Source organism: Micropterus salmoides, unplaced genomic scaffold (genome assembly GCF_014851395.1).
Source record: "Micropterus salmoides isolate LMB-PRFRI ecotype aquatic unplaced genomic scaffold, ASM1485139v1 Ms_hic_scaffold_19, whole genome shotgun sequence".
NCBI classification, from domain to species: Eukaryota; Metazoa; Chordata; class Actinopteri; order Centrarchiformes; family Centrarchidae; genus Micropterus; species Micropterus salmoides.
In genome coordinates, this window is record NW_024041039.1 from 11,870,368 (window position 1) to 11,889,608 (window position 19,241).

Consider the following 19,241-nt stretch of genomic DNA (forward strand, 5'->3'; position numbering starts at 1 on the left):
GTAAGCACTAAATGCCACAGATCACCAGTCAGAATGACAAAGCAAAAGTGTTTAATGTTACTGAGTTACTAAGTGTTACTTTCATGTTGTGTAAAATCATAACACAGTGTAACCACACAAACAATCCAGCAGTCCACATGACAAAGAGGGACGTTGGATTTCTTCGGAGCCAATTGCAAAACTCGGGTAGTTTCGGTGCCGCCCTCCTCTCAGCTCCGGTATAAAGAGTGTGTCGTAACGTTGCCAGCAACAAACTCTCCTGCAGAGACTGGAGACGCTTAGGGAATATTCAAACCACCGGACTACTGTCACGCGTTTCTCACTGGGTTTCATTTTTGATTTGCAAACATGATTCCAGAGGAAAGCTTTGGGTCCATCGAGAACAGGTGAGAGATTTCTTGCTTGGTTTTCTGCACTCTAGCGGTAGCCTAGTTGTAAGGCTGTCTGAGCGATGTGGATGGAAATCATGCTGGGCAGGAATGCATTTAGTCCTTTGACCCTTGCATTGCCCGGACTGTTGAGGCCGGTGAAGTAAAATCATACGTCGAGCTTGGATTTACGCTTTCATCCGGCTGCAGAGCAGAATATTAAAGCACGAAATACTCTATATGCCAATGCCAGAACAGTTACCATCTTTGTAAACAGTTTGACAACATATACGCAACTAATACAACTTTAAAAGTTCTTGCATAAATTATTTTTGATTTCATATGCATGCGTATTGCACAAGCTGCAGGAAGGCTCTGTGGGCTATATAAAATATTTAAATTAGACTTAAAGACTCTTTATTTTATCGGAGCTACATGCAGCATAGCTGGTGAACATGGCTGTTGATTTGACTGGAGTATGTATTAATGACGTCTGATAGCTTTAATTCGGACTTTTCTGGATTTTCTTATTACTTAGGTATTCTAACAACATTTATGAAATTGATTGATGCAATAATGGACCCATTTAGCAGCAGATGTATGACATGACCAGTGTTTATTTTTATTTCAGAATACAAAAGGTTAATTGTTCCTACTTTCCCTCTCAGGATGCAGTCTGTAGGTCTGGCTCTGGAGGAGTTGCTGGTGACAGCTCAGAAACAAGACTGCTTGACCATTGGTATCTATGAATCCGCTAAACTTCTTAATGTGTGAGTTGAGCCAATTGAGGTTGGCAATTAAGTTTAAGTTTGGGTTCACAGTGCCTATAATGTTTACAGCACACAAGTATGTGCATCTCTACATTTCAGAAAATAACTTTGCTCAGCTTAACCATCCCAGATGTGGGACTGCAGGTGTCTAAAAGTCATCCTTTTCTCTTTCCTCCTCAGAGACCCAGACAGTGTGGTCCTGTGTGTTCTGGCAGCTGACGATGCAAACGACGTGGCGCTGCAGATACACTTCACCCTGCTACAGTCCTTCTGTTGTGACAGTGGCCTAACCATCCTGCGAGTCTCAGGAGTTCAGCGGCTCCAGCAGCTGCTGGGTGCTGTGGATGCCAACAGAAACCAGGAAGAGCACGGAGACCTCCACTGCATGCTGGTTACGGTGTGTTGATTCAGCACAATCTTATATAAATGAAGGGCCAATGTGGGAAATGTATTATTACAGAGTATTTCATGCAGTAGCTAAAATGTTGCTTCATACTCTTGGCAGTATCTGAGTGAACTGCTTTCTACAGATCAAATATACCTTTAAAGCCTGAACATGAATTTGATGTTGTGTTTGTTTCCCGTGCAGAACCTCCAGGCCAATCACTGTAGGCTACAAGAAGTGGGGACCTACTGCCAGGAGAGCCGACGCCTTAACCAGTGGGTGCCTGAACTAGTCCTGCAGGAACGGTGAAGGGTCTGGCACCCACATACACCAACAAACACAGGAGCTTCCTGGATTCACATACTGATGAACTGAAGAATCTGTTGTTGCTCACTCAGGGATGGCCCAGAGTGATCTCGGGCAGGCGGGCTGTCCTGACTGATGACGAGCAGAAACCAAAGACTTCCCTTCAGTGACTAGTGAAACAGTCAAGAGTTGAGACTGGTTAACAAAATCTGTTTTGTGCAAAAGATACAGACCGAAAAGCAGATTCCCAACCAGGCCACATTATTTTTACATTGTCAGTAAAACTAGATTAAGCTTCTATTTTGTGCTTCTGTTTGGGTACTCAACAATGTTTATGGGGTGTGACAATCACAAGAGTACTAGTAGTATTGACAGAAACATGTCCACACCCTGACTTTTACCTGAGAGACCAGTCTGATTCTGTGAACTGGACAGGAATGCTGTAATGAAACTGTGCCCAACATTCCTGTGTATTCTGACATGGGAGAGTCCTTGGAGAGAACGTGTGTGTAAATGCGTGGTATGCTTTTACAATACACGGATCTTTCTTTAGAAAAGACTGGGCGTGCAGCGTGTGCATTCTTGAAATGAGCAGCTGAACCTGTGGAAGAATTGTCACCATGGAAACTGAAATTGAAATGATGTCCAAGTAAAGTCACGCAGGATTTATTGGCCAAAGACAATTGCAAAAGGGTTGCAGAACTTGATGTTTTTGGTCAAAGGGAGATACAGGATAGACAATATAATGAACTGTGTGTGGCTGTAAATTCTTATTGTGCTGCAAAAGAAACCTCAGTCAATATCTTTGTGCTTTTTTTTTAAGAGCGCTGCTTTGTTGACAAAATGCTGTTAAACTAATACAGTGCTACTGCAGTAATTTATTGATTGTATCAGTTGTTTGTGTAGCTATTTATGGTCTAATTTTGTGCTCTGTTAAATGAGTCAATAAATTATTGTATTCATAATTGACTGCTTTATCAAGTTTCTGCTCAAATTTCAAAACAAAAGCCATGTATGCGTCACGGAACTGGAACTATAGCTGAGTGACGCAACTACAGTTTACATTCGGGGCAGGGGGTGCACTAAGGGCAAAGTCTGTGTAGACATAGGGCCTTACAAATTGTCTGGAAAGCTTTCTTGTAGTAAACATCAGTCAGAGGGAGAAACTGGGGTGGAAAGAGAAACTCTTTGTGGCTGGGGGGAAAAAAGCAGGCAAAACAAGTTGATGCAGTCTTAATGTCACTACAAGTCAACAAGCAGTGAAAAAGTCACCTGCTAAATTGTTTGACTTAATTTCTAAACCCTTTGCATTCTACTTTTGTACATGCTTTATGCCATTCTGCAGTTAATCCTGCAAATGCATGTTCAAGAACCAAAGCATGTGAAAATTAGTCTTGGGTAACCCCACCCATGCTACGGTATCGCCACATAATCAGGTAGCAAGATATTCCTGCAACACAGTGCAAGTGTTGCAGGAACATCCCCTCTGCCCTCCTTTACCTCTGTTTTGCTCACTGCTCCACCCTCTGCTCTCACATGTCGGTACACAGCTTGGGCTGCAGAGCAGAAGAGGGGGAACATTCGGGTTACCCTAAATATGATTGGCTTTGACTTGCAAAGGGGTGAGGCGGGGCACTGGTTTGAACTTGGAGAGGACTTGTGACTGTCGAAGCAGTGCTTCAAAGGGCACATAGACCAAGGCCTTGTAACAGTGTCTTTCCTGTCAAATGACCCAAATGGGAGGATTTAGCCTACTTAGCTGTGCCCTTAGTTTACTCTGGTTTTCATCTTTGTATTGCACACTATGTCAAATAGGCATGTGTGTGAGAAAAATCCAGACCCTCCTACACAGACAGCACAAAAATAAAACAGAAAATGAAATCAATAAACTGGATCTAATAATAAGAGGTAAGAGTCTACGGCCACGCTGGCAAGCGGCTTTGTGAGACTCTACTTATGCCGTGTTCATGTCATATCAGAGTTATTGTAATTATGATTTTCTGACATGTAAATAACATTCAAGTTAACTTTCAAATAATTAAGACTGGGAAACACTAATATATCCGGCTTTGCGCAAACTAATGAGTGCCAGAAAACCAAACGATGACCTCACATTCGCCAATGGCTGTCATTCAAACCATATTTAATGGATATGGTGTTACTTTGTCAGTGTGCAGCATTTTAATCCTTACATGGTCAATACTGTTATATGTTTAACAGCAATATTTACCATCTTCTTTATCTTCATCTTAGTTGAGCATGTTAGCATGCTAACCATAGTTAGAAGTAAACACAAAACTCAGCGGAGGCTGATGGGAATAGCATTAGTTTTCCAGGTATTTAGTCATAAACCCTTGGACAAATTAAAATTTTGACCATATGATGGTGCTCATAAAGGGTGACATGAATATGTCTATCAAATGACAGTTAACTTTCATTTGTGCATTTGTGTGGTCTAGACCTCAAATGTCCTCATGGTGACCCAAGTAATTAGGATTCGTCTTCTGGGAACCATGAAGTCATAAAAACAATTCATGGCAATTCATCCAATAGTCGATGAGATATTTCAATTAAAAGCAAAACTCTTGACCTATTGGTGGCACTAAAGGAAAAGTCAGGGGATCCTCAAGGTTGTTAGTATTCATCCTCTGGGAATCATGAATTTGTTCATCTGTTTTTCATTCACTGGCATTGCCAACCATGAAATAAAAATTACAAAAGAGCATGTGTTATTATATCATCTTTTTAATAATGTTATCTACTTCTCAATATCATCTTTTTAACAGCAATATCCACAAAATATTAACAGTGTGCAAGAAAACATGAGTTATGGCACATCAGAGAACAGTTACAAAAAATAGATATATTTTCTTTATAATTAATCAAGGCAAAAAGATACATATACTGTATGCATACACAGGAGATCAGAACACAAAAGATGACTCTCGGGAAGGGCTCAGAGCCGATTGTGATTTCAAAGTCCACAAGTGAGGAGCGCCAACTCTCCCCACCTGACCAGAAATTAATTTCATGAATTTCACCGGGCTCGCATTGTGTCACAACACCAGTGGATTTCCATCCCGAGCCATGTGTTACTACTTCAGCACTGTTCATTCTGTTGATCTGATAACCCCCTAGATCAGCATTAAAACAATATACGCCACAATAAGGCAAACTAACAACCAACCAATCAGTCAGACAAACTGCCAGCCAAAAGCGGGTTCAAGCCAGCTGTCTCTGATTGTAAGCCCAACCAGCTATGGAATGATTGAAAAAACAATAATGGTAAAATGTAGCATCTGTCAGACATCTCCAGGACAACAGCAGTGTGTGTACGTGTGTGCGCTGATATGTATGCATGTTTATTAAGTGTGAATCTTTTGCAGTTGTTTGACTTCAGCTGCACTTTGCAAGAAATTAAAAAGAACTGCCAATCCTTACCCAAACACTAACAAAGAATTTGTTTTTAACTCAGTCTTACAATAGTTCAGATTCTGGGAAAAGCAAACTTATCCCAGTTCAGTCACTTCCTAACTGTCACTGCAGTTTGTATTTAGGTTTGTATTATTATATTTCTTCAGCTGGCTCCTTATTTTTATTTTCATGAAAGGTCACCAGTCATATCAGCCTCCATGAAGTCTAACAATTTCTTCAATTATTTCTTCAGATTAAACAAGGAATGTATTTAATTTAAAGGAATAGTTTGACATTTTGGGAAATAGTCTTGCTGAGAGTTTGATGAGAAGATAGATACTACTCTCACATCTGTTTGCTAAATACAAGCCAGCACCTTAGCTTAGCATAAAGACTAGAAACACGCTGAAACAGCTAGCCTAGCTCTTTATAGAGAGCCTAAGTGAAACTAAAACTTCCGAATTCCTGTAAGTCTCTATAGCAAAAGTGGTGAAAATAAACAGCTAATGTACTGTAGCTAAGTCAGGCACAGATAAAGCTAAACAGAAAAATCTTGCATCTCGTTCATTACATGAAAAATAGCCTCCCACACTTCAACTGAATATTTTTAGCTTGTGGAAGATCCTCTTTTACTCTTGACCAGAATATGCACACTAACCTCCGACTGACAAAAAGAGTGAATGGAGATCATACATGCTGTTCTGCCTCACACCGTGTCACATGACCTCTCCTCCGGTCAGACTCACCCTGACCTAGAATTGCAGTGCTGCAGTACTATAACACTACTATGTGAACACTTGGCACTGGAGGCACTGTGTGTTTGTACACACTGTGTCTCTCACAAATACACCCTCACACATACACACACACACACACACACACACACACACACACACACACACACACACACACACATACCTCTACTTTATCTTTTCTGCCTACTGCTCTGCCAAATCATTCTTTTAGCTACCAAACACTAGCACCAGACACCCCACACACACCCACACCCTCAGCCCTCTCTAGAGCCTTTCTCCAGCTCCTGCTCTCTCTGTGCTTTGGGAACGGCCTGCTCCCTCTGTTTGGAACAAATGCAAATGAGAGATAATGCAGGGCTGTTAATTAATGATCATACCTTGATTTGAATTGTAAAGCTTTTTAAAAATAAATTGTTTTCACATCATAGGACATATGCTTATTCACTATCTTGCCAAGAGTTAGATGAGAACATTCATATCACTCTCATGACTGTATAGCCAGCAGCTGGTTAGCATAGCTTAGCATAAAGACTGGAAATGGAGAAACATAAAACCTGGCTCTGTAAAATGTGACAAAATCAGCCTACCCACACCTCTAAAGCTTGACTTCCCTCACTGATTAAACAAATGAGATGTACCATGTTAATTAGGTGCTGGTAGGTTGATTTTCATACCTTTGAACAGAGCCAGGCTAGCTGTTTCCCCCTTGTTTCTAGTCATTATCCTAAGCTAAGTTAACCAACTGCTGGCTTTAGCTTCATATTGAACATATAGACACGAGAAGTGGATACATAACTCTCAGCAAGTTCTACACAAAATGTCAAACTTTTCCTCTAAAAGACAAGTTCACAAACTGCTCAAGGGGACATTTTTCGAACTAAATACAACACTGAATCACCTTTCAATGTGGGGTATTTTTGCAAGCTGCCCCACACAGACTGTCTGCCTTTCAAACTGTGTATACACTCTCATGCACAAGAGAATTTGTGGACCCATTAAGACACAAACAATTGCTCGCCTCTCACCACCCCCCCCAAAAAAACCCTGACTCTCAAAAGTCAGTGTAGCAGGTGGCTCATATTGACCTAGTGATTAGAGAACAGAAAAGCAGTGGGTTGAACTCCCCCGACAGTCCATCAGCAGCCATAAGTCCTGTCCAAATGATTCCACCCTGCTCTGTCACTATATGCTCCTCCTGACAAAAGCCCCAGCTAAACGCTGAAACGTATACATGATGGCACGAAGCTCCCTTCTTTCAGCAATTTCCCTAACAAACAACTGCAAGAGAGAGTGTGTATTACGTGTGTTGTCCTAGTTGCCTGTCACCCACCAAAACCAGCACTTGAGAAAAACTTGTGGGCTGTTCTGGTGTTAAAAGATAGATCAGGAGGTTGGTTCTCACCACTGGATTGAGGTCCGATGTTGATTCATCCTCTAGCATGATATGATCCTAAACCTAACAGGGCTTTTTTATCTTTCTATCTTACTATATAATTTTTTTATATTGCCTCATCAGGTGTTTGTGTTTGTATCTGTGGTTAAAACCATCCTCTGCTATCGCAAGCTTCTAAAACCTGAATGACAAAACCAATAAAAATTTTGAAAGACAGATATGATCCTGACTGACATAAGAGAATAAGTAGTACTAAAAAATCCAACATCCACAGAGGGGAATTCTGTGTTTAGATTTTGTATCTTACAAACACTGTACAGGGTAATACTTAACTGACCAGGTTCCATGGACTCCATAGAAAGAAGAAACTCAAAAATAAACCCAAAACAGCTACTCTTCAACTTATCACTTCTGCACATGTCTGAAAGAAAGTTTATACACTTAGTTTGTTTCTCTTGACTTGTTTTTTTTTCACTTCATCCTCAGTTTTTACAATCAAGTTTGGTTTGTCAGAGAGGAGGGGCAATGTGGAGGAGAGGAGGAAAGAGGGTGCTGCTGGCTCTTACCCGATCCAGTCCGTGACCAGTTTGAGTTCACACTGAAGTGAGGTCTTCTACTGGGGAGGCCAGGTAATATTTATTCTAATTTGATTTAAAGCCAGAATTATTCTGCAAGGATGTGTTCCCCTTCTCTAATGTAGAGGCAAACAACAAACACAAGCATCTTTTCAGTATCTAATGCAATATATCTCTCTTATAAAAATTGAAAGAATCAAACATAAGCCGAGAAGATAGGAAAGGGAGATCTTAATTTTTACTTTTTAGGACAGCTTCACTTTTACTTTGAAGTTTGGGTTTTCTCCTCCAGCCTGGGAGTTCTTGCAGACTGATTATCAGGTGTGGTCAGTCTGTGACCTTGCCCTCTCTCAGGTTAAAGCACAGGGAGGCTTGATGTACAGTAGAAACTTTTGTTTAAGATCCTAGTAGGTATCTGGTTAGGTTTTACCCCTGGCTACAGCTCTTCTGTCGTTTGATTAGATTTAACATCAGACAGGAAGAGAAACCGGATCAGCCAGGGGCAACACCTATGTCAAAGCAAAACAATAAAAAAAAGTACAGTATTATCTTATCTGTTAAGTAATGTTTCAACAAAATATCAAAACGTACATTGAGTTCACAAACAATTATTTCTTAAGAAAAATGCAGTAAACGTCCAGGGTTAATAGCTTGAGTTCTGCGTAAAGCAGTTCACCGTATTCCCCTCATAGGTGCAGATCTGAGGTCAGCTTAGACATCGATTTCAACCAACAGCAGCTGTAATGAACTGCAGTGGAATCGGTGACAGCAGATCAGCATCTAGAGATGACTTTCTGTACAGGTTGGCACAGCTAGAGGTTTGGCCAAAGGCTGCAGATGGCCATAGTTTGGCCTCAGGCAGAGAAGGTCTGTTGAAAGAGGTTTGGGTGGGAACATGCTAACCCGATAAAGGCAAAGGCTTCAACCACTCGCTTCAAAATGACCTGCCATGATGTAACACAGGCAGGTTCAAGGGCAAAGCTCTTAGACCTTTTTTAAGTACCTCATAAAAACCCATTTATTGAGCTTTTAACAGGACACCAGGTCGTGTTTGGCATGGTTGGCAGGAGCGCCTACCGTCCATGTCTGTTGCCCACATGCATCCTCCCACTCCTTGCCTATAGCACTGCTGTTCATCTTTTACCCAACCTCTTTTTTCATGACAAAAGAAGGAAAAATAAATCCTGGTTTCCAACTACTCATTATTAATGTCCAAATCCCTTTTCAAGTTAAGCTGACATTTGTAGTTAATTTACCAGCATATATGAATATTACCAAAGCACCTTGGACCATACTCAGTGATATACTGATCTCAGCCACTGTGAGCACAAGATACCTGCCCCCAAGCTGTGGCTCCAGGGTATGGCGCTTTTCCAGAGTGGCTATTTTGGGAATGCGTGTGTTCTATGAGTGTGTGTGTGTGTGTATTCTGGATGGGCTGCTTGAACTGTGTGTTTGCATGTGTGTGTCTGGGTATTAATTTAAGTACTGAATGTGTATGTGTGAGTGTGTGTGTGTGCATGGATGTATGTGTGTTTGTGTGAGTGGTGAGGGCTGGAGGGGCTTGGCGCAGCTATAGGATGATGCAGGGTTTCTTGTCCTTGAAAGGGTTTTCGGAGGTGGGAACCCCAACCAGCAGAGGGTCGCTACGAGCGTGCTGCTCACAGTAACTCATCAGGTCCGCTGCTGCTTTAGACACCTGCAAGGAAAGAGGGAAGGGTGTGGGAAGGCCAAGAGGGGAGAGAGAGAAAAGAAGGTGGGGGAGTTTAAATGGAGGACCGAAATTTGACAGGTAAGCGACAAGAAAAAGAGGATGGTAGAAGATGGAGGACAGGAGAAAAAGGGGGTTATGAGGGAGTTAGATGAGAGAGGAATATAAGGATATAACATTCAGATGTGGATGAATAACCACACCCACACATACACAAACATGGCTGTAAACTATTGTCCTACCTTAATACGTTCAATCCCTGCCTCAATCCTCAGCTGTTCCACCAGTTTCCTGGCCTGGGCGATATTATTAGTGGTAGACATACTGATCCATCAGACTAAACCAACACAGTAGAAAACTGAATGAGAGACAAAGAGAAAGATAAAGAAAGGGATTTCTATGCAGATAATTAAATATGCTGGCACACCTTAGTTGGATACGCAGGTAGAGAAGGTGAGGTGACTCCTGGCTACTAATTACTGACTTAGGACATAGTTTTGCATCTACAGAGTACATGCTGACTGCTTTCATTATGTTTTGATTTGTGTGTAACTAAGACAAGACTGAGTGGATCATCCTGGTGACGTAAAGCAAATATACTGTGTGTACATACAATATCCATCCATTGTCAACCTCTCATCCTGCGTACAGGGTCATGGGGGGCTGGAGCCACTGCCAGCTGACATCAGGCAAAAGGGTACACCCTGAACAGGTTGCCAATTCAGAGAGAACCCACGCAGACACGGGGAGAACATGCAAACTCCACACAGAAAGGCCGGGGCAACCTGGGTTTGAACCTGCAACCTTCTTGCCACAGCGCTTCTCACCGGACCGCCCTACATACAATATATTATATCTTATTAAAGATAACATAAAGATACATTTGTTGTGATTGATAAAGTTGCTTATTGTTGGCTGTAACTAGTGGGGGTATAACTACACACATTTACCATAGTTCTGTACAAATCTGTGTGTGGTTTGTTCTTTGATTATTTCATTTCAAAACTGAATCGGAAAAAACAAGTTTTTCTGATTTGTTTTTGAAATGAAATAATCAAGGAACAATTGCACTTTTTACTCTGCTTTATTTATCTGGCAGCTACAGCTACTAGTTACTTTGCAGATTATAATTTCTCATATGATCAGATTATAAAATATCATGGATTGTTATAGAAACTACACAACAGGCCATAAGGTAGTTTGATTAGCTTTACTGTACAACATTAAAATGCTGCAAACACATTAATGCATCAGTAGCAATGAACCAATAATATTACATATCTATATAAGTTTTTCCATTATTTGCAACGCGTCTTTCACCACTGTTTATTGCATATCAAACAAAAAGCTTGCAGGCAAAAACTAAACTGGTAACAGCACTTGTGTGCTGAAGGGAAGAGGATCACAGATCCGCATGAGAGACATCTTTCAAAACAGAGAAAATTAAACAAAGGAGATGTTTATTCTGACCCCTTATATACGTCTGTCACTGACTTCTCTCTTCAAAGCCAACTACATATATTTTAAACATTACAAAATCAACCTTTGTGAAACGTTTTCCTCTGTTTGCGCTATACAGGAATACTCTGCATGACCTATAATGTTGTTTTTACAATACTGCACAGATTTATGAGCTGAATCACCCTTCAACTGTATGGCCTCGGTTGCAGAATTATAGCACCACTGCCAGGTGACTACATGGTGGTGCAACACTATTAATGGGTGAAATATGGCAGTCTTGATCAAAATAGAGATTAGATGGGTGATAGGCACAGTATAACTAAAGATGGAGCTTGAATATTTTTAAAGCAACTTGTATCTATGTTTGTCATTCATGCTTAATATTCTTCAAGCTCTTAGCATGTAGTCACTAGAGATAATGTGTTACCTGAGTGTTGGTAGGCAGACAGGACTCTTTCTGTACACAAGCGTGACTGGATGGAAGGATGATCTGAGTGGCGCAGGGACAGTTGCCAAGTCCAAACGACAGAGCTGGATGGCAGCTGAGCTCACATTGGCTTGTCTCTGTGAAAAGAAGGAGAGCAGGTGAGGTGGCGGCTTACAAAGCTAGGTTACCGACAGGCACACATTTTATACATTTCAAATTGTTAGTTTCCGTTTGCAGTTTTAAAAATATTTGATGTTACAGATCCCAAACACTCACTGGATTTCAGATTTTGTTCCATGGATCCATATGGGAAGCTTTTTTGTTAACAGCTGCTGACTTCAATTAGAAGAAGCTCAAACTATTTGCTTTGTGGAGGGCCAAAATAAATTGTAGTTGAAGATTTTTTTCATATTTCAATAACAAAACTACAAAAATTTTCAGATCACGAGGGTGGAACGTGCTTCAGTGTCATCAGCCTTATGATTCATTCAATATCCATCATCACTACTTAATTTTTCTTCACAACACACACTGTGAGGACATTCCTGCATTGCTGATCCAAAAAAAAAAGGAATATTCAAGTCTTTTCATACCTGTGGTGTCCAACTCATTTAAAAACCTCATAAACCTCTAGTCACTTTCTTTTACACTTCTGTTAGCACAGTGTAGATGTTTCCCCACCGGTGCATATGATCAAAACATACCTCGCTCCACCCATATATCACTAGGAGTGTGCTACGACTGTGTCTCTCACTCTGGCTCAGTGTCTGCTGCCCTCTCTCCCGGGGAGGAGAGTCCTGCTTTAATTACTCTTACTGTGGAGTAGCTCAGAGATTCATGTCTGTAATTAGGGCTTTTGTGTGTGGGGGGGGGGGGGGGGGAAAGAGAGAGAGATTGAATAGACTTATAACACCTGATGAAATTCTCACTCTTTCTGCCTCTGCACACAGATTGGTATTATTAGACTTGTGTGGACATGTATTGATTGTCCCCCAACCTAACCCTAATACTAATCCTAATTCCAATCTTAACCCTGTGCTCAAATCCTAATCCCAGCTAGACTCTTAGAGGCCAAAATAGAGGCTTTTTGTCTTTTTTCAGTTTATTTGTTCTCTCTCATGCTCAAGCAAACTTTGTTTATGATGGCACTGCATTGATTTAAATGATTTCCGCAGAGATTATAGTATCAATGCTGCTGATACTCAAGCGTTATATTAGTATCAATACTAGCATCAATAAAGTTGATACCAAAAATAATACATTTGTGCCATGTTAGATTTGACATAAACACTTGTTACTTCAGAGAATTCACACAATAAACTTTTTTTTTCACCATTGTAAACGGTCTTGTGTTTTACCAGGCATGTTATACCATTAGCAAGTAGAAAACCTAAAAATCTAACCTTTCAAATGTATGTTCTCATTGTCTCTCAGGGTATTGAGCACGGTCCCTAATTCATTCCACATGCAGCATCACTGACAGCCACCAGAAGACTATAGATGCATATGAACAGCAAACTCCTTACAATAAACCAACACCACACACTAAAGTCCCATAGTTGAATCAACACCAGTCACACACACAAAAATAAACTACTATATTATTTAAGGAGTAGTTTCAGTGTGCAATATGCTACAATGGGCCCAATGGATTGGCTTCTTCTAAAAGAATAACTTGGCAAAAATTTAAAGGAGGTGACAGCACTTTTATCCTCTTTGTTTACCACCTTGTCTTTGAAAGTGAATATTCAAATGCAAATTATAATTTTGCTCAGAAATGTATATTTTCATATTGCCTCATTTGAATAAGCAACACGTATGCCAACTGTCAGGGACAGTACAATTAAGAATTAATTAAGATTTGGTAAATCACTTTTTCACACTTCAGTGGTATAAACATGGAGCCTGTTGATTTCTCAAACTTTCTGCTATTGCGCATTCCGTGCTGAGAGAAAGGAAGCTGGAGCCTTAAAAAACAGCACAAATATGAATGTCTGCCCCTCCACAGTTAAATCTCCCCTCTTTTACGCCCCCAAACTGAAAACAGTTTCTTGTAAAGCAGATGAACAGAAACAAACCCTAAGCTGGCCATTTGTGTTGGCCTGGACCAAAAACATCACCAGAGCTGGACAAGCCCCGGTTAGCCAGCCAGATATCCAGCGAACCCACAGCTGTTCTCAAGACGCACAAAAATGCTTCAATCCTTATTGATCCTAGCAGCTCCTGAGCGCTGATCGGGCCTGCACTTCGCAGCCATGTCCTCCGCTATAGGCCCTGCTGCTCTACCGTGTGAAAACACAATGCGGGCATTTTGATGGATAGAACAGCATGTCCTCTCTCTCCCGTGGCTATCCACACTCCACACACGCATACATACACACGCATACGCACAGGCGCGCAAGCACAGGCGGACCTTGTGCACATATCAAAGCCAGAGATATTTCCCCAAGTGAAGACCAGATTAGACCGCTTCAGGTCTGCAAATAGGCCCCTGATTGTTAGCCGTGATTGTTAGGGTGGTGACATGTTTTGAGGGAGGCAGGCTCCAGCAGCCAATATGAACCCATCCAGCGACAATGGGCACAAGACTGGAGCGCATGCCTTTATGTTCCGCTAATATGCAAATTGGTCGGCATACGGCCTACTTCAGCTTATAAAATCCAGAGGTTTTTGGATAAAGTGGCTTGAGCGTCCTCAGAGTCCAGTCGAGCGGTAGGAAATCTTCCACTGACCCTGTCCCCGGTCCTCCCCACCCTCACTGCCGGCAAAGGGCTGGGGAAAACCGGATTCGTGACACTGATGAAGCCCCTCTCCGCTGAGGCCGCCCTCGGTGACGAGAAGCCGGGGTTGCAGAGGCCCACAGACGCGTTACAATTATTATACACAGGGAGAAAAATACCCGAATATCTCCAAACTCACCTCCGAATGCGCTGTATTGGTGATTTAAAGGGCCAGATCCGCTGGATTCTCACCCTCTCTTCTCGTTCACTCCCCGTTTTCACCGAGCCAAACGCCTCCCCCTCCGTTACCAATGTCTGTACACTCCTCTACCCCCCTCCCATCCCTTCCCTTCCTTCCTCTCTCCTTCTCCCTCCTTCCATCCGATCCGTTGACAGCACCTTTAACCCAGGGGCTCCAAAACAGGCATTTACAGATGTTCATGCAGATCGCCCGAACGCCTCCTCTTAACAAGAATGGTCTGGATGGATGGATATATTTTCCAATCATGTTTGATTAAAGATAAAAATAATACTAGTCTATAAGTAATCTATTTGTTTGGGGAGCCTTATCAGGAGCGCTAGATTGAAAACACATGAATGAAAGCCCCATTCAAAATGAATTACCTGCTCTCAGTGTGTTCACCTTTATTTAACAATGTAAAAATTAAAAAAATTGGTCACAAAAGGTTACAAAGAAAATATTCTGCTGGATTGAAGGGATCCAGAAGAATATTTTTTGTTACCTTGATAAGTAGGATACTGGCTTAGTGGTTGAATGGCTTTATCCAGCTGATTTAGTCTCTGATCATATTGTAATAGCTTTTCCAGGCAAATAATCAAATAGGTTGCTACAGAATTTCCCTGAATATTTCCAGCACATATGAAATAAACTAAAAATGCCTTTTACTTTTAGAGATCCTTATTCAAAATACTGTACAATCCATTTTGAGTGGCCCGAATAGATATGTTTTGTATATATTTTCAGATTTTGGTTAAGTTGTCTATTTCAAACGTCTTCTATTCTTTTGATCATATGTGATCATAAGTAGGCCTACCCCAAATGCACTATGCTTAGAATTATTCTGTGTTAAAGCTGAAAAATCTGAGTTTCTCTTTATAATCCTCTTCTTTGTGCAAGATGTAAGAAGGGACAGCAAAAAAAAGTTATATATGTGAATATAATACATTCTACAATCATTGTACTTTTGCACTACCGCTGGTGTTCAAATAAACTACACTGGCCTGCCCTTTTTCTGCTGCAAGCTTGGCCTAAAAAAAAGCCATATTTCACAACTCAGCCATGACCTTAGATCTGTGTACCACACAGTAAAAAACCCCAAAAAACTCTCCACATGAGACCACTGCGCTATGCTGCCACGTGGTGGCGCCAGTGACCCATCTCTAGTTCCCTCTTCTCCGGGGAGGTGTGGGCCGCTCCTTCTATTCGTGGCAGGCCGACGCAAAACACCCATCCTCCGTTTCCACCAAGCTGTAGTCCACTTCTCCACATTGAGCAAAAAGTGCTGTATCTGCTCCTTGAGTATTGGCTGAATGTGCACTGTTTGCTCCATGGTAAAAAGGGACACAAAGGTCTGATGTGTAGGATAACATCTTATTTTCACACTAGATCTTTGTTTGTGTGTGCCATGAATGAAACCTTCGGTGATGCTGACAGAGATGGAGATGTAGGTACATACACTCAGCCATCTCTTCTTTAAGGCTGTAAGGAAACCTTTTCTTACACTGCTTATAATAACCACAGGAGCGCTATTTATAACTCCCACATAGTACCGCATTGGCCTCATTTCCACTGAAGTGTGAAATGATGCTAATACCTATACATTTCTCCTTCATTTCCTCAACTTTTAGCTCTCTTTCACCTTCTCCCTCCTTCATTTGTCTCACTCCACTCTTCCATTTCACTCCCCCCTCCTTTCCCCCCTCACTCATGTGTGTCTTATTGAAGAGGCTGAATATGGTTACAGTGGATTACTTCATTTTCTGAGAGATCAGTGGTGGAAGTCCATGAGTCACACGGCTAAAAGATGCTCTTAGGCTGACAGAGGTGGCACCCCCACCAACCCACCCACACAGACATTTTTTTGTCTCTTGCTCTGAGCTGTCATGTGTGCAGGCCTGCTGGGTGGGAGGGGGTATAGCCTTGTCCTACACCCCAGCAGCAGCCTGGGAGATCTCTGCCTGTCGTAATGCATCGCTGTCCCCACCAGGGTCACACCACACACTGATGCGACAACCACAGTCAACGTCACACCGTCTCCATAGCAACCTCGCTGGGCACAGCATCTCCAAGCAGATGTTGGAGGGTTGTGAGAGTGAAAGGAGCAGTGGGAGTCTCTTTTGTGTTACAGTGTGAAGTGGGAATTCAGCCAGAAGAAAACAAGAAGGAGACTATACTAGCATGGGCTGGTAGGTTACAACAGTGCATTGAGCTAAAGAGCTAACATGGTCATCATGAAAATGCGAAACATGCTGATGCTAAGCAGAAATAAATGTTTACCTTGTTCACCATCTTTGTTTAGCGTGTTAGCATGCATTAGTGGAATGTAACTAAATACATATCCTCAAGTAGGGGAGACCCGGGATGGTTGTAACATTTTTGACATTTCTGTCAGCATCTCTGAGCTCTTTTAAGCTAGTGTGTTCAAAATGTGATACATTTACAGTTACATGTGTCTGCTATTAAATGGTGTAGCTTTCTCTGCAACACAGTCAGAAAATGCATGGTTTAGTGTCAACACAAGGATTAAAACTTTACAATTCACCCCATAGACTGGGTTAGTTGTAAGATACCCTGGGGTGAAATGTCCATCCATCCATCCATCCATCGTCAGCCGCTTATCCTGCGTACAGGGTCGCTGGGGGCTGAAGCCAATCCCAGCTGCCATCGGGCGAAAGGCGGGTACACCCTGGACAGGTCGCCAGTCCATCGCAGAGCCGGGATGAAATGTAACATTATGTAATAAGGAATATGAGAAACTCATGATATTGAAAAGCTTTTATTCAACACATTTATTTATTTATTTACATTTACATTTTTTTTTACATCATTTACATATTTGGTATGTAGCTTACTTAGGCTACTTACTATTAATCAATAATGTGATTTGTAACTTGTTCCTGATTGGAGAAATTGGACGTGTTACAACTGACCTGTGTAATAATCTCCCCTAATGCAGGCCCTACTTAAAGTTATAGGCAATTTATTTCAGAAGCATTTCTAGTTAGCCTATGTTCATTAAAATTCTCTTTACATCCAGACAGCAATCAATAAATCAAATGCTCTGACACACAAATGAAAAAAATCTGTAACCTTATAAGCACATCCAATCATTTCATTTGGTCCAAATTAAATATTGTCTGGCCTACTTGCATGTCTAGCTGCATGCACTCTGTAGGTAAGATTCAACACATAAAACATGTGATAAGCTTATAAAATTGCATGCCTTGTTATAGATTAAACCATCAGTAACCTTTATAAAACATAGTCATCTCTCCTACCATGGTCTCGGTAATCATTTGATAAATACTTCTCTGGCTTCGGCAACCTTCCCAACCACTTTCAAAAGGGCTGGGCTTACACCCTTTCTCAAAAAGCCGTCTCTCGACCCAACTCAAGTCGAGAACTATATTCCAGTTTCACTTCTACCATTTCTATCCAAAGCTATGGGAAGTCTTCAAACACATCTCAGAATTCCTTTCACGGAATGACCTCCTAGAGCCATATCAGTCTGGTTTTAAGAGTGCCCACTCTACTGAAACGGCTCTTGTCTGTGACAGAAGCCCTAAGGTCAGCTAAAGCTAAAGCCCAGTCCTCGGTTCTTATCCCGCTTGACCTATCAGCTGCCTTTGACACAGTGAATCACAGGATCCTGCTATCTGCACTCTCAGCAATTGGCATCTTGGGCAAAGCACTCCTGTGGTTCAAATCCTACCTCTGGGGGCATTCCTACAATGTTTTGTGTCAAGGACAATCATCTTCCTCCCACTGCCTCTCTACAGGGGTACCCAGAGCTAGGACCCTTCTATTCTCAATTTATACCACCTCACTGGGGCCGATCATTCACTCACATGGCTTCACTGGCTACATTTGGCCTACTGAATCAAATTCAAGTCACTAATGCTTGCATACAGAGTGACTACTGGGTCTGCACCCATCTACCTAAACTCCATACGAACGCCGCCTGGCTCTCATCTGTGACATCACGATGGTGGAACGAGCTACCACATGCCACCAGAGCAGGGGCATCCCTCTCTAACTTCAAGAAGCTCTTGAAAACTCATCTCTTCCGAGAACACTTCCTCTTACAACACCTCTAACCACTAACCTCTAACCAGCACTTCCTGTGTCCTTCTTCTATCTATCTATCTATCTATCTATCTATCTATCTATCTATCTATCTATCTATCTATCTATCTATCTATCTATCTATCTATCTATATTCTATGTTCTTGAGATATTTCAGTCTGGACCAAAGTGGTGGATAGACCATGCCACTAGCATGGCTAAAAAGCATAAAACCTTTGTAAGTAACATTAACACAGGTGAGGCTGTACTATCATAGACAGTGGCAAGCAAGAGAAAATCAAAAAGACAAGAAACACTCCTCGGTTCACATTTTTATTAGGAAAATCATTTTGCAGATTTGATAATTATTGTCATATATATATATATATATATATATATATATATATATATATATATATATATATATATATATATGTGTGTGTGTGTGTGTTGTTTTCAGTTATTCAGAGGATGCATCAGCACAGTATATCTTAATAGGAAGACTATTGCTAGAATAAATATCTATACATCATAATTAGATAAATAAAAAAAGTCCCAACAGAACCCCACCCCAAATAACAATAGAATAATTTACAAAAAACAGTAAGTGCTTAAAAGAAATAAACCATTTGCGAAACCAAAGCCGTAAA

The 19,241-nt window shown here is 41.4% G+C and overlaps 2 protein-coding genes across 4 annotated transcripts; one reads left to right on the plus strand and one right to left on the minus strand.

Annotated features, from left to right (window-relative positions):
• Positions 1-241: 241 nt before the first annotated feature.
• On the plus strand, positions 242-2,794 carry LOC119910438 (growth arrest and DNA damage-inducible protein GADD45 beta-like). The gene is made up of 4 exons (XM_038729069.1): positions 242-386; positions 1,037-1,138; positions 1,319-1,535; positions 1,728-2,794. Exons 1-4 carry the CDS (start codon positions 349-351, stop codon positions 1,830-1,832), a joined length of 462 nt encoding a protein of 153 aa, XP_038584997.1. The 5' UTR covers positions 242-348; the 3' UTR covers positions 1,833-2,794.
• Positions 2,795-4,554: 1,760 nt separating this feature from the next.
• Positions 4,555-14,621, minus strand: gng7 (guanine nucleotide binding protein (G protein), gamma 7). 3 transcript variants are annotated; one of them, XM_038729075.1, is made up of 5 exons: positions 14,485-14,621; positions 11,566-11,702; positions 10,327-10,513; positions 9,920-10,035; positions 4,555-9,665 (listed from the first exon to the last, which is right to left on the minus strand). In XM_038729075.1, the coding sequence occupies exons 4-5, from the start codon at positions 9,998-10,000 to the stop codon at positions 9,540-9,542; spliced, it is 207 nt and encodes a 68-aa protein (XP_038585003.1). In that variant the 5' UTR covers positions 10,001-10,035; positions 10,327-10,513; positions 11,566-11,702; positions 14,485-14,621; the 3' UTR covers positions 4,555-9,539. The 3 variants fall into 3 exon arrangements, with proteins under 3 accessions (XP_038585003.1, XP_038585002.1, XP_038585001.1); XM_038729074.1 differs by having other exon boundaries at positions 10,291-10,513; XM_038729073.1 differs by lacking the exon at positions 10,327-10,513.
• Positions 14,622-19,241: the final 4,620 nt, after the last annotated feature.

What these genes read in the sequence shown, in the direction of transcription:
- LOC119910438 (XM_038729069.1), top strand. Translation starts at nt 349, where the DNA reads ATGATTCCAGAGGAAAGCTTTGGGTCCATCGAGAACAG. An exon ending in TTTGGGTCCATCGAGAACAG is followed by an intron (nt 387 to 1,036) that starts GTGAGAGATTTC and finishes TTTCCCTCTCAG; the next exon opens with GATGCAGTCTGTAGGTCTGG. An exon ending in TCCGCTAAACTTCTTAATGT is followed by an intron (nt 1,139 to 1,318) that starts GTGAGTTGAGCC and finishes TTTCCTCCTCAG; the next exon opens with AGACCCAGACAGTGTGGTCC.
- gng7 (XM_038729073.1), bottom strand. Translation starts at nt 10,000, where the DNA reads ATGTCTACCACTAATAATATCGCCCAGGCCAGGAAACTGGTGGAACAG. An exon ending in CAGGGATTGAACGTATTAAG is followed by an intron (nt 9,666 to 9,919) that starts GTAGGACAATAG and finishes CTTTCCTTGCAG; the next exon opens with GTGTCTAAAGCAGCAGCGGA.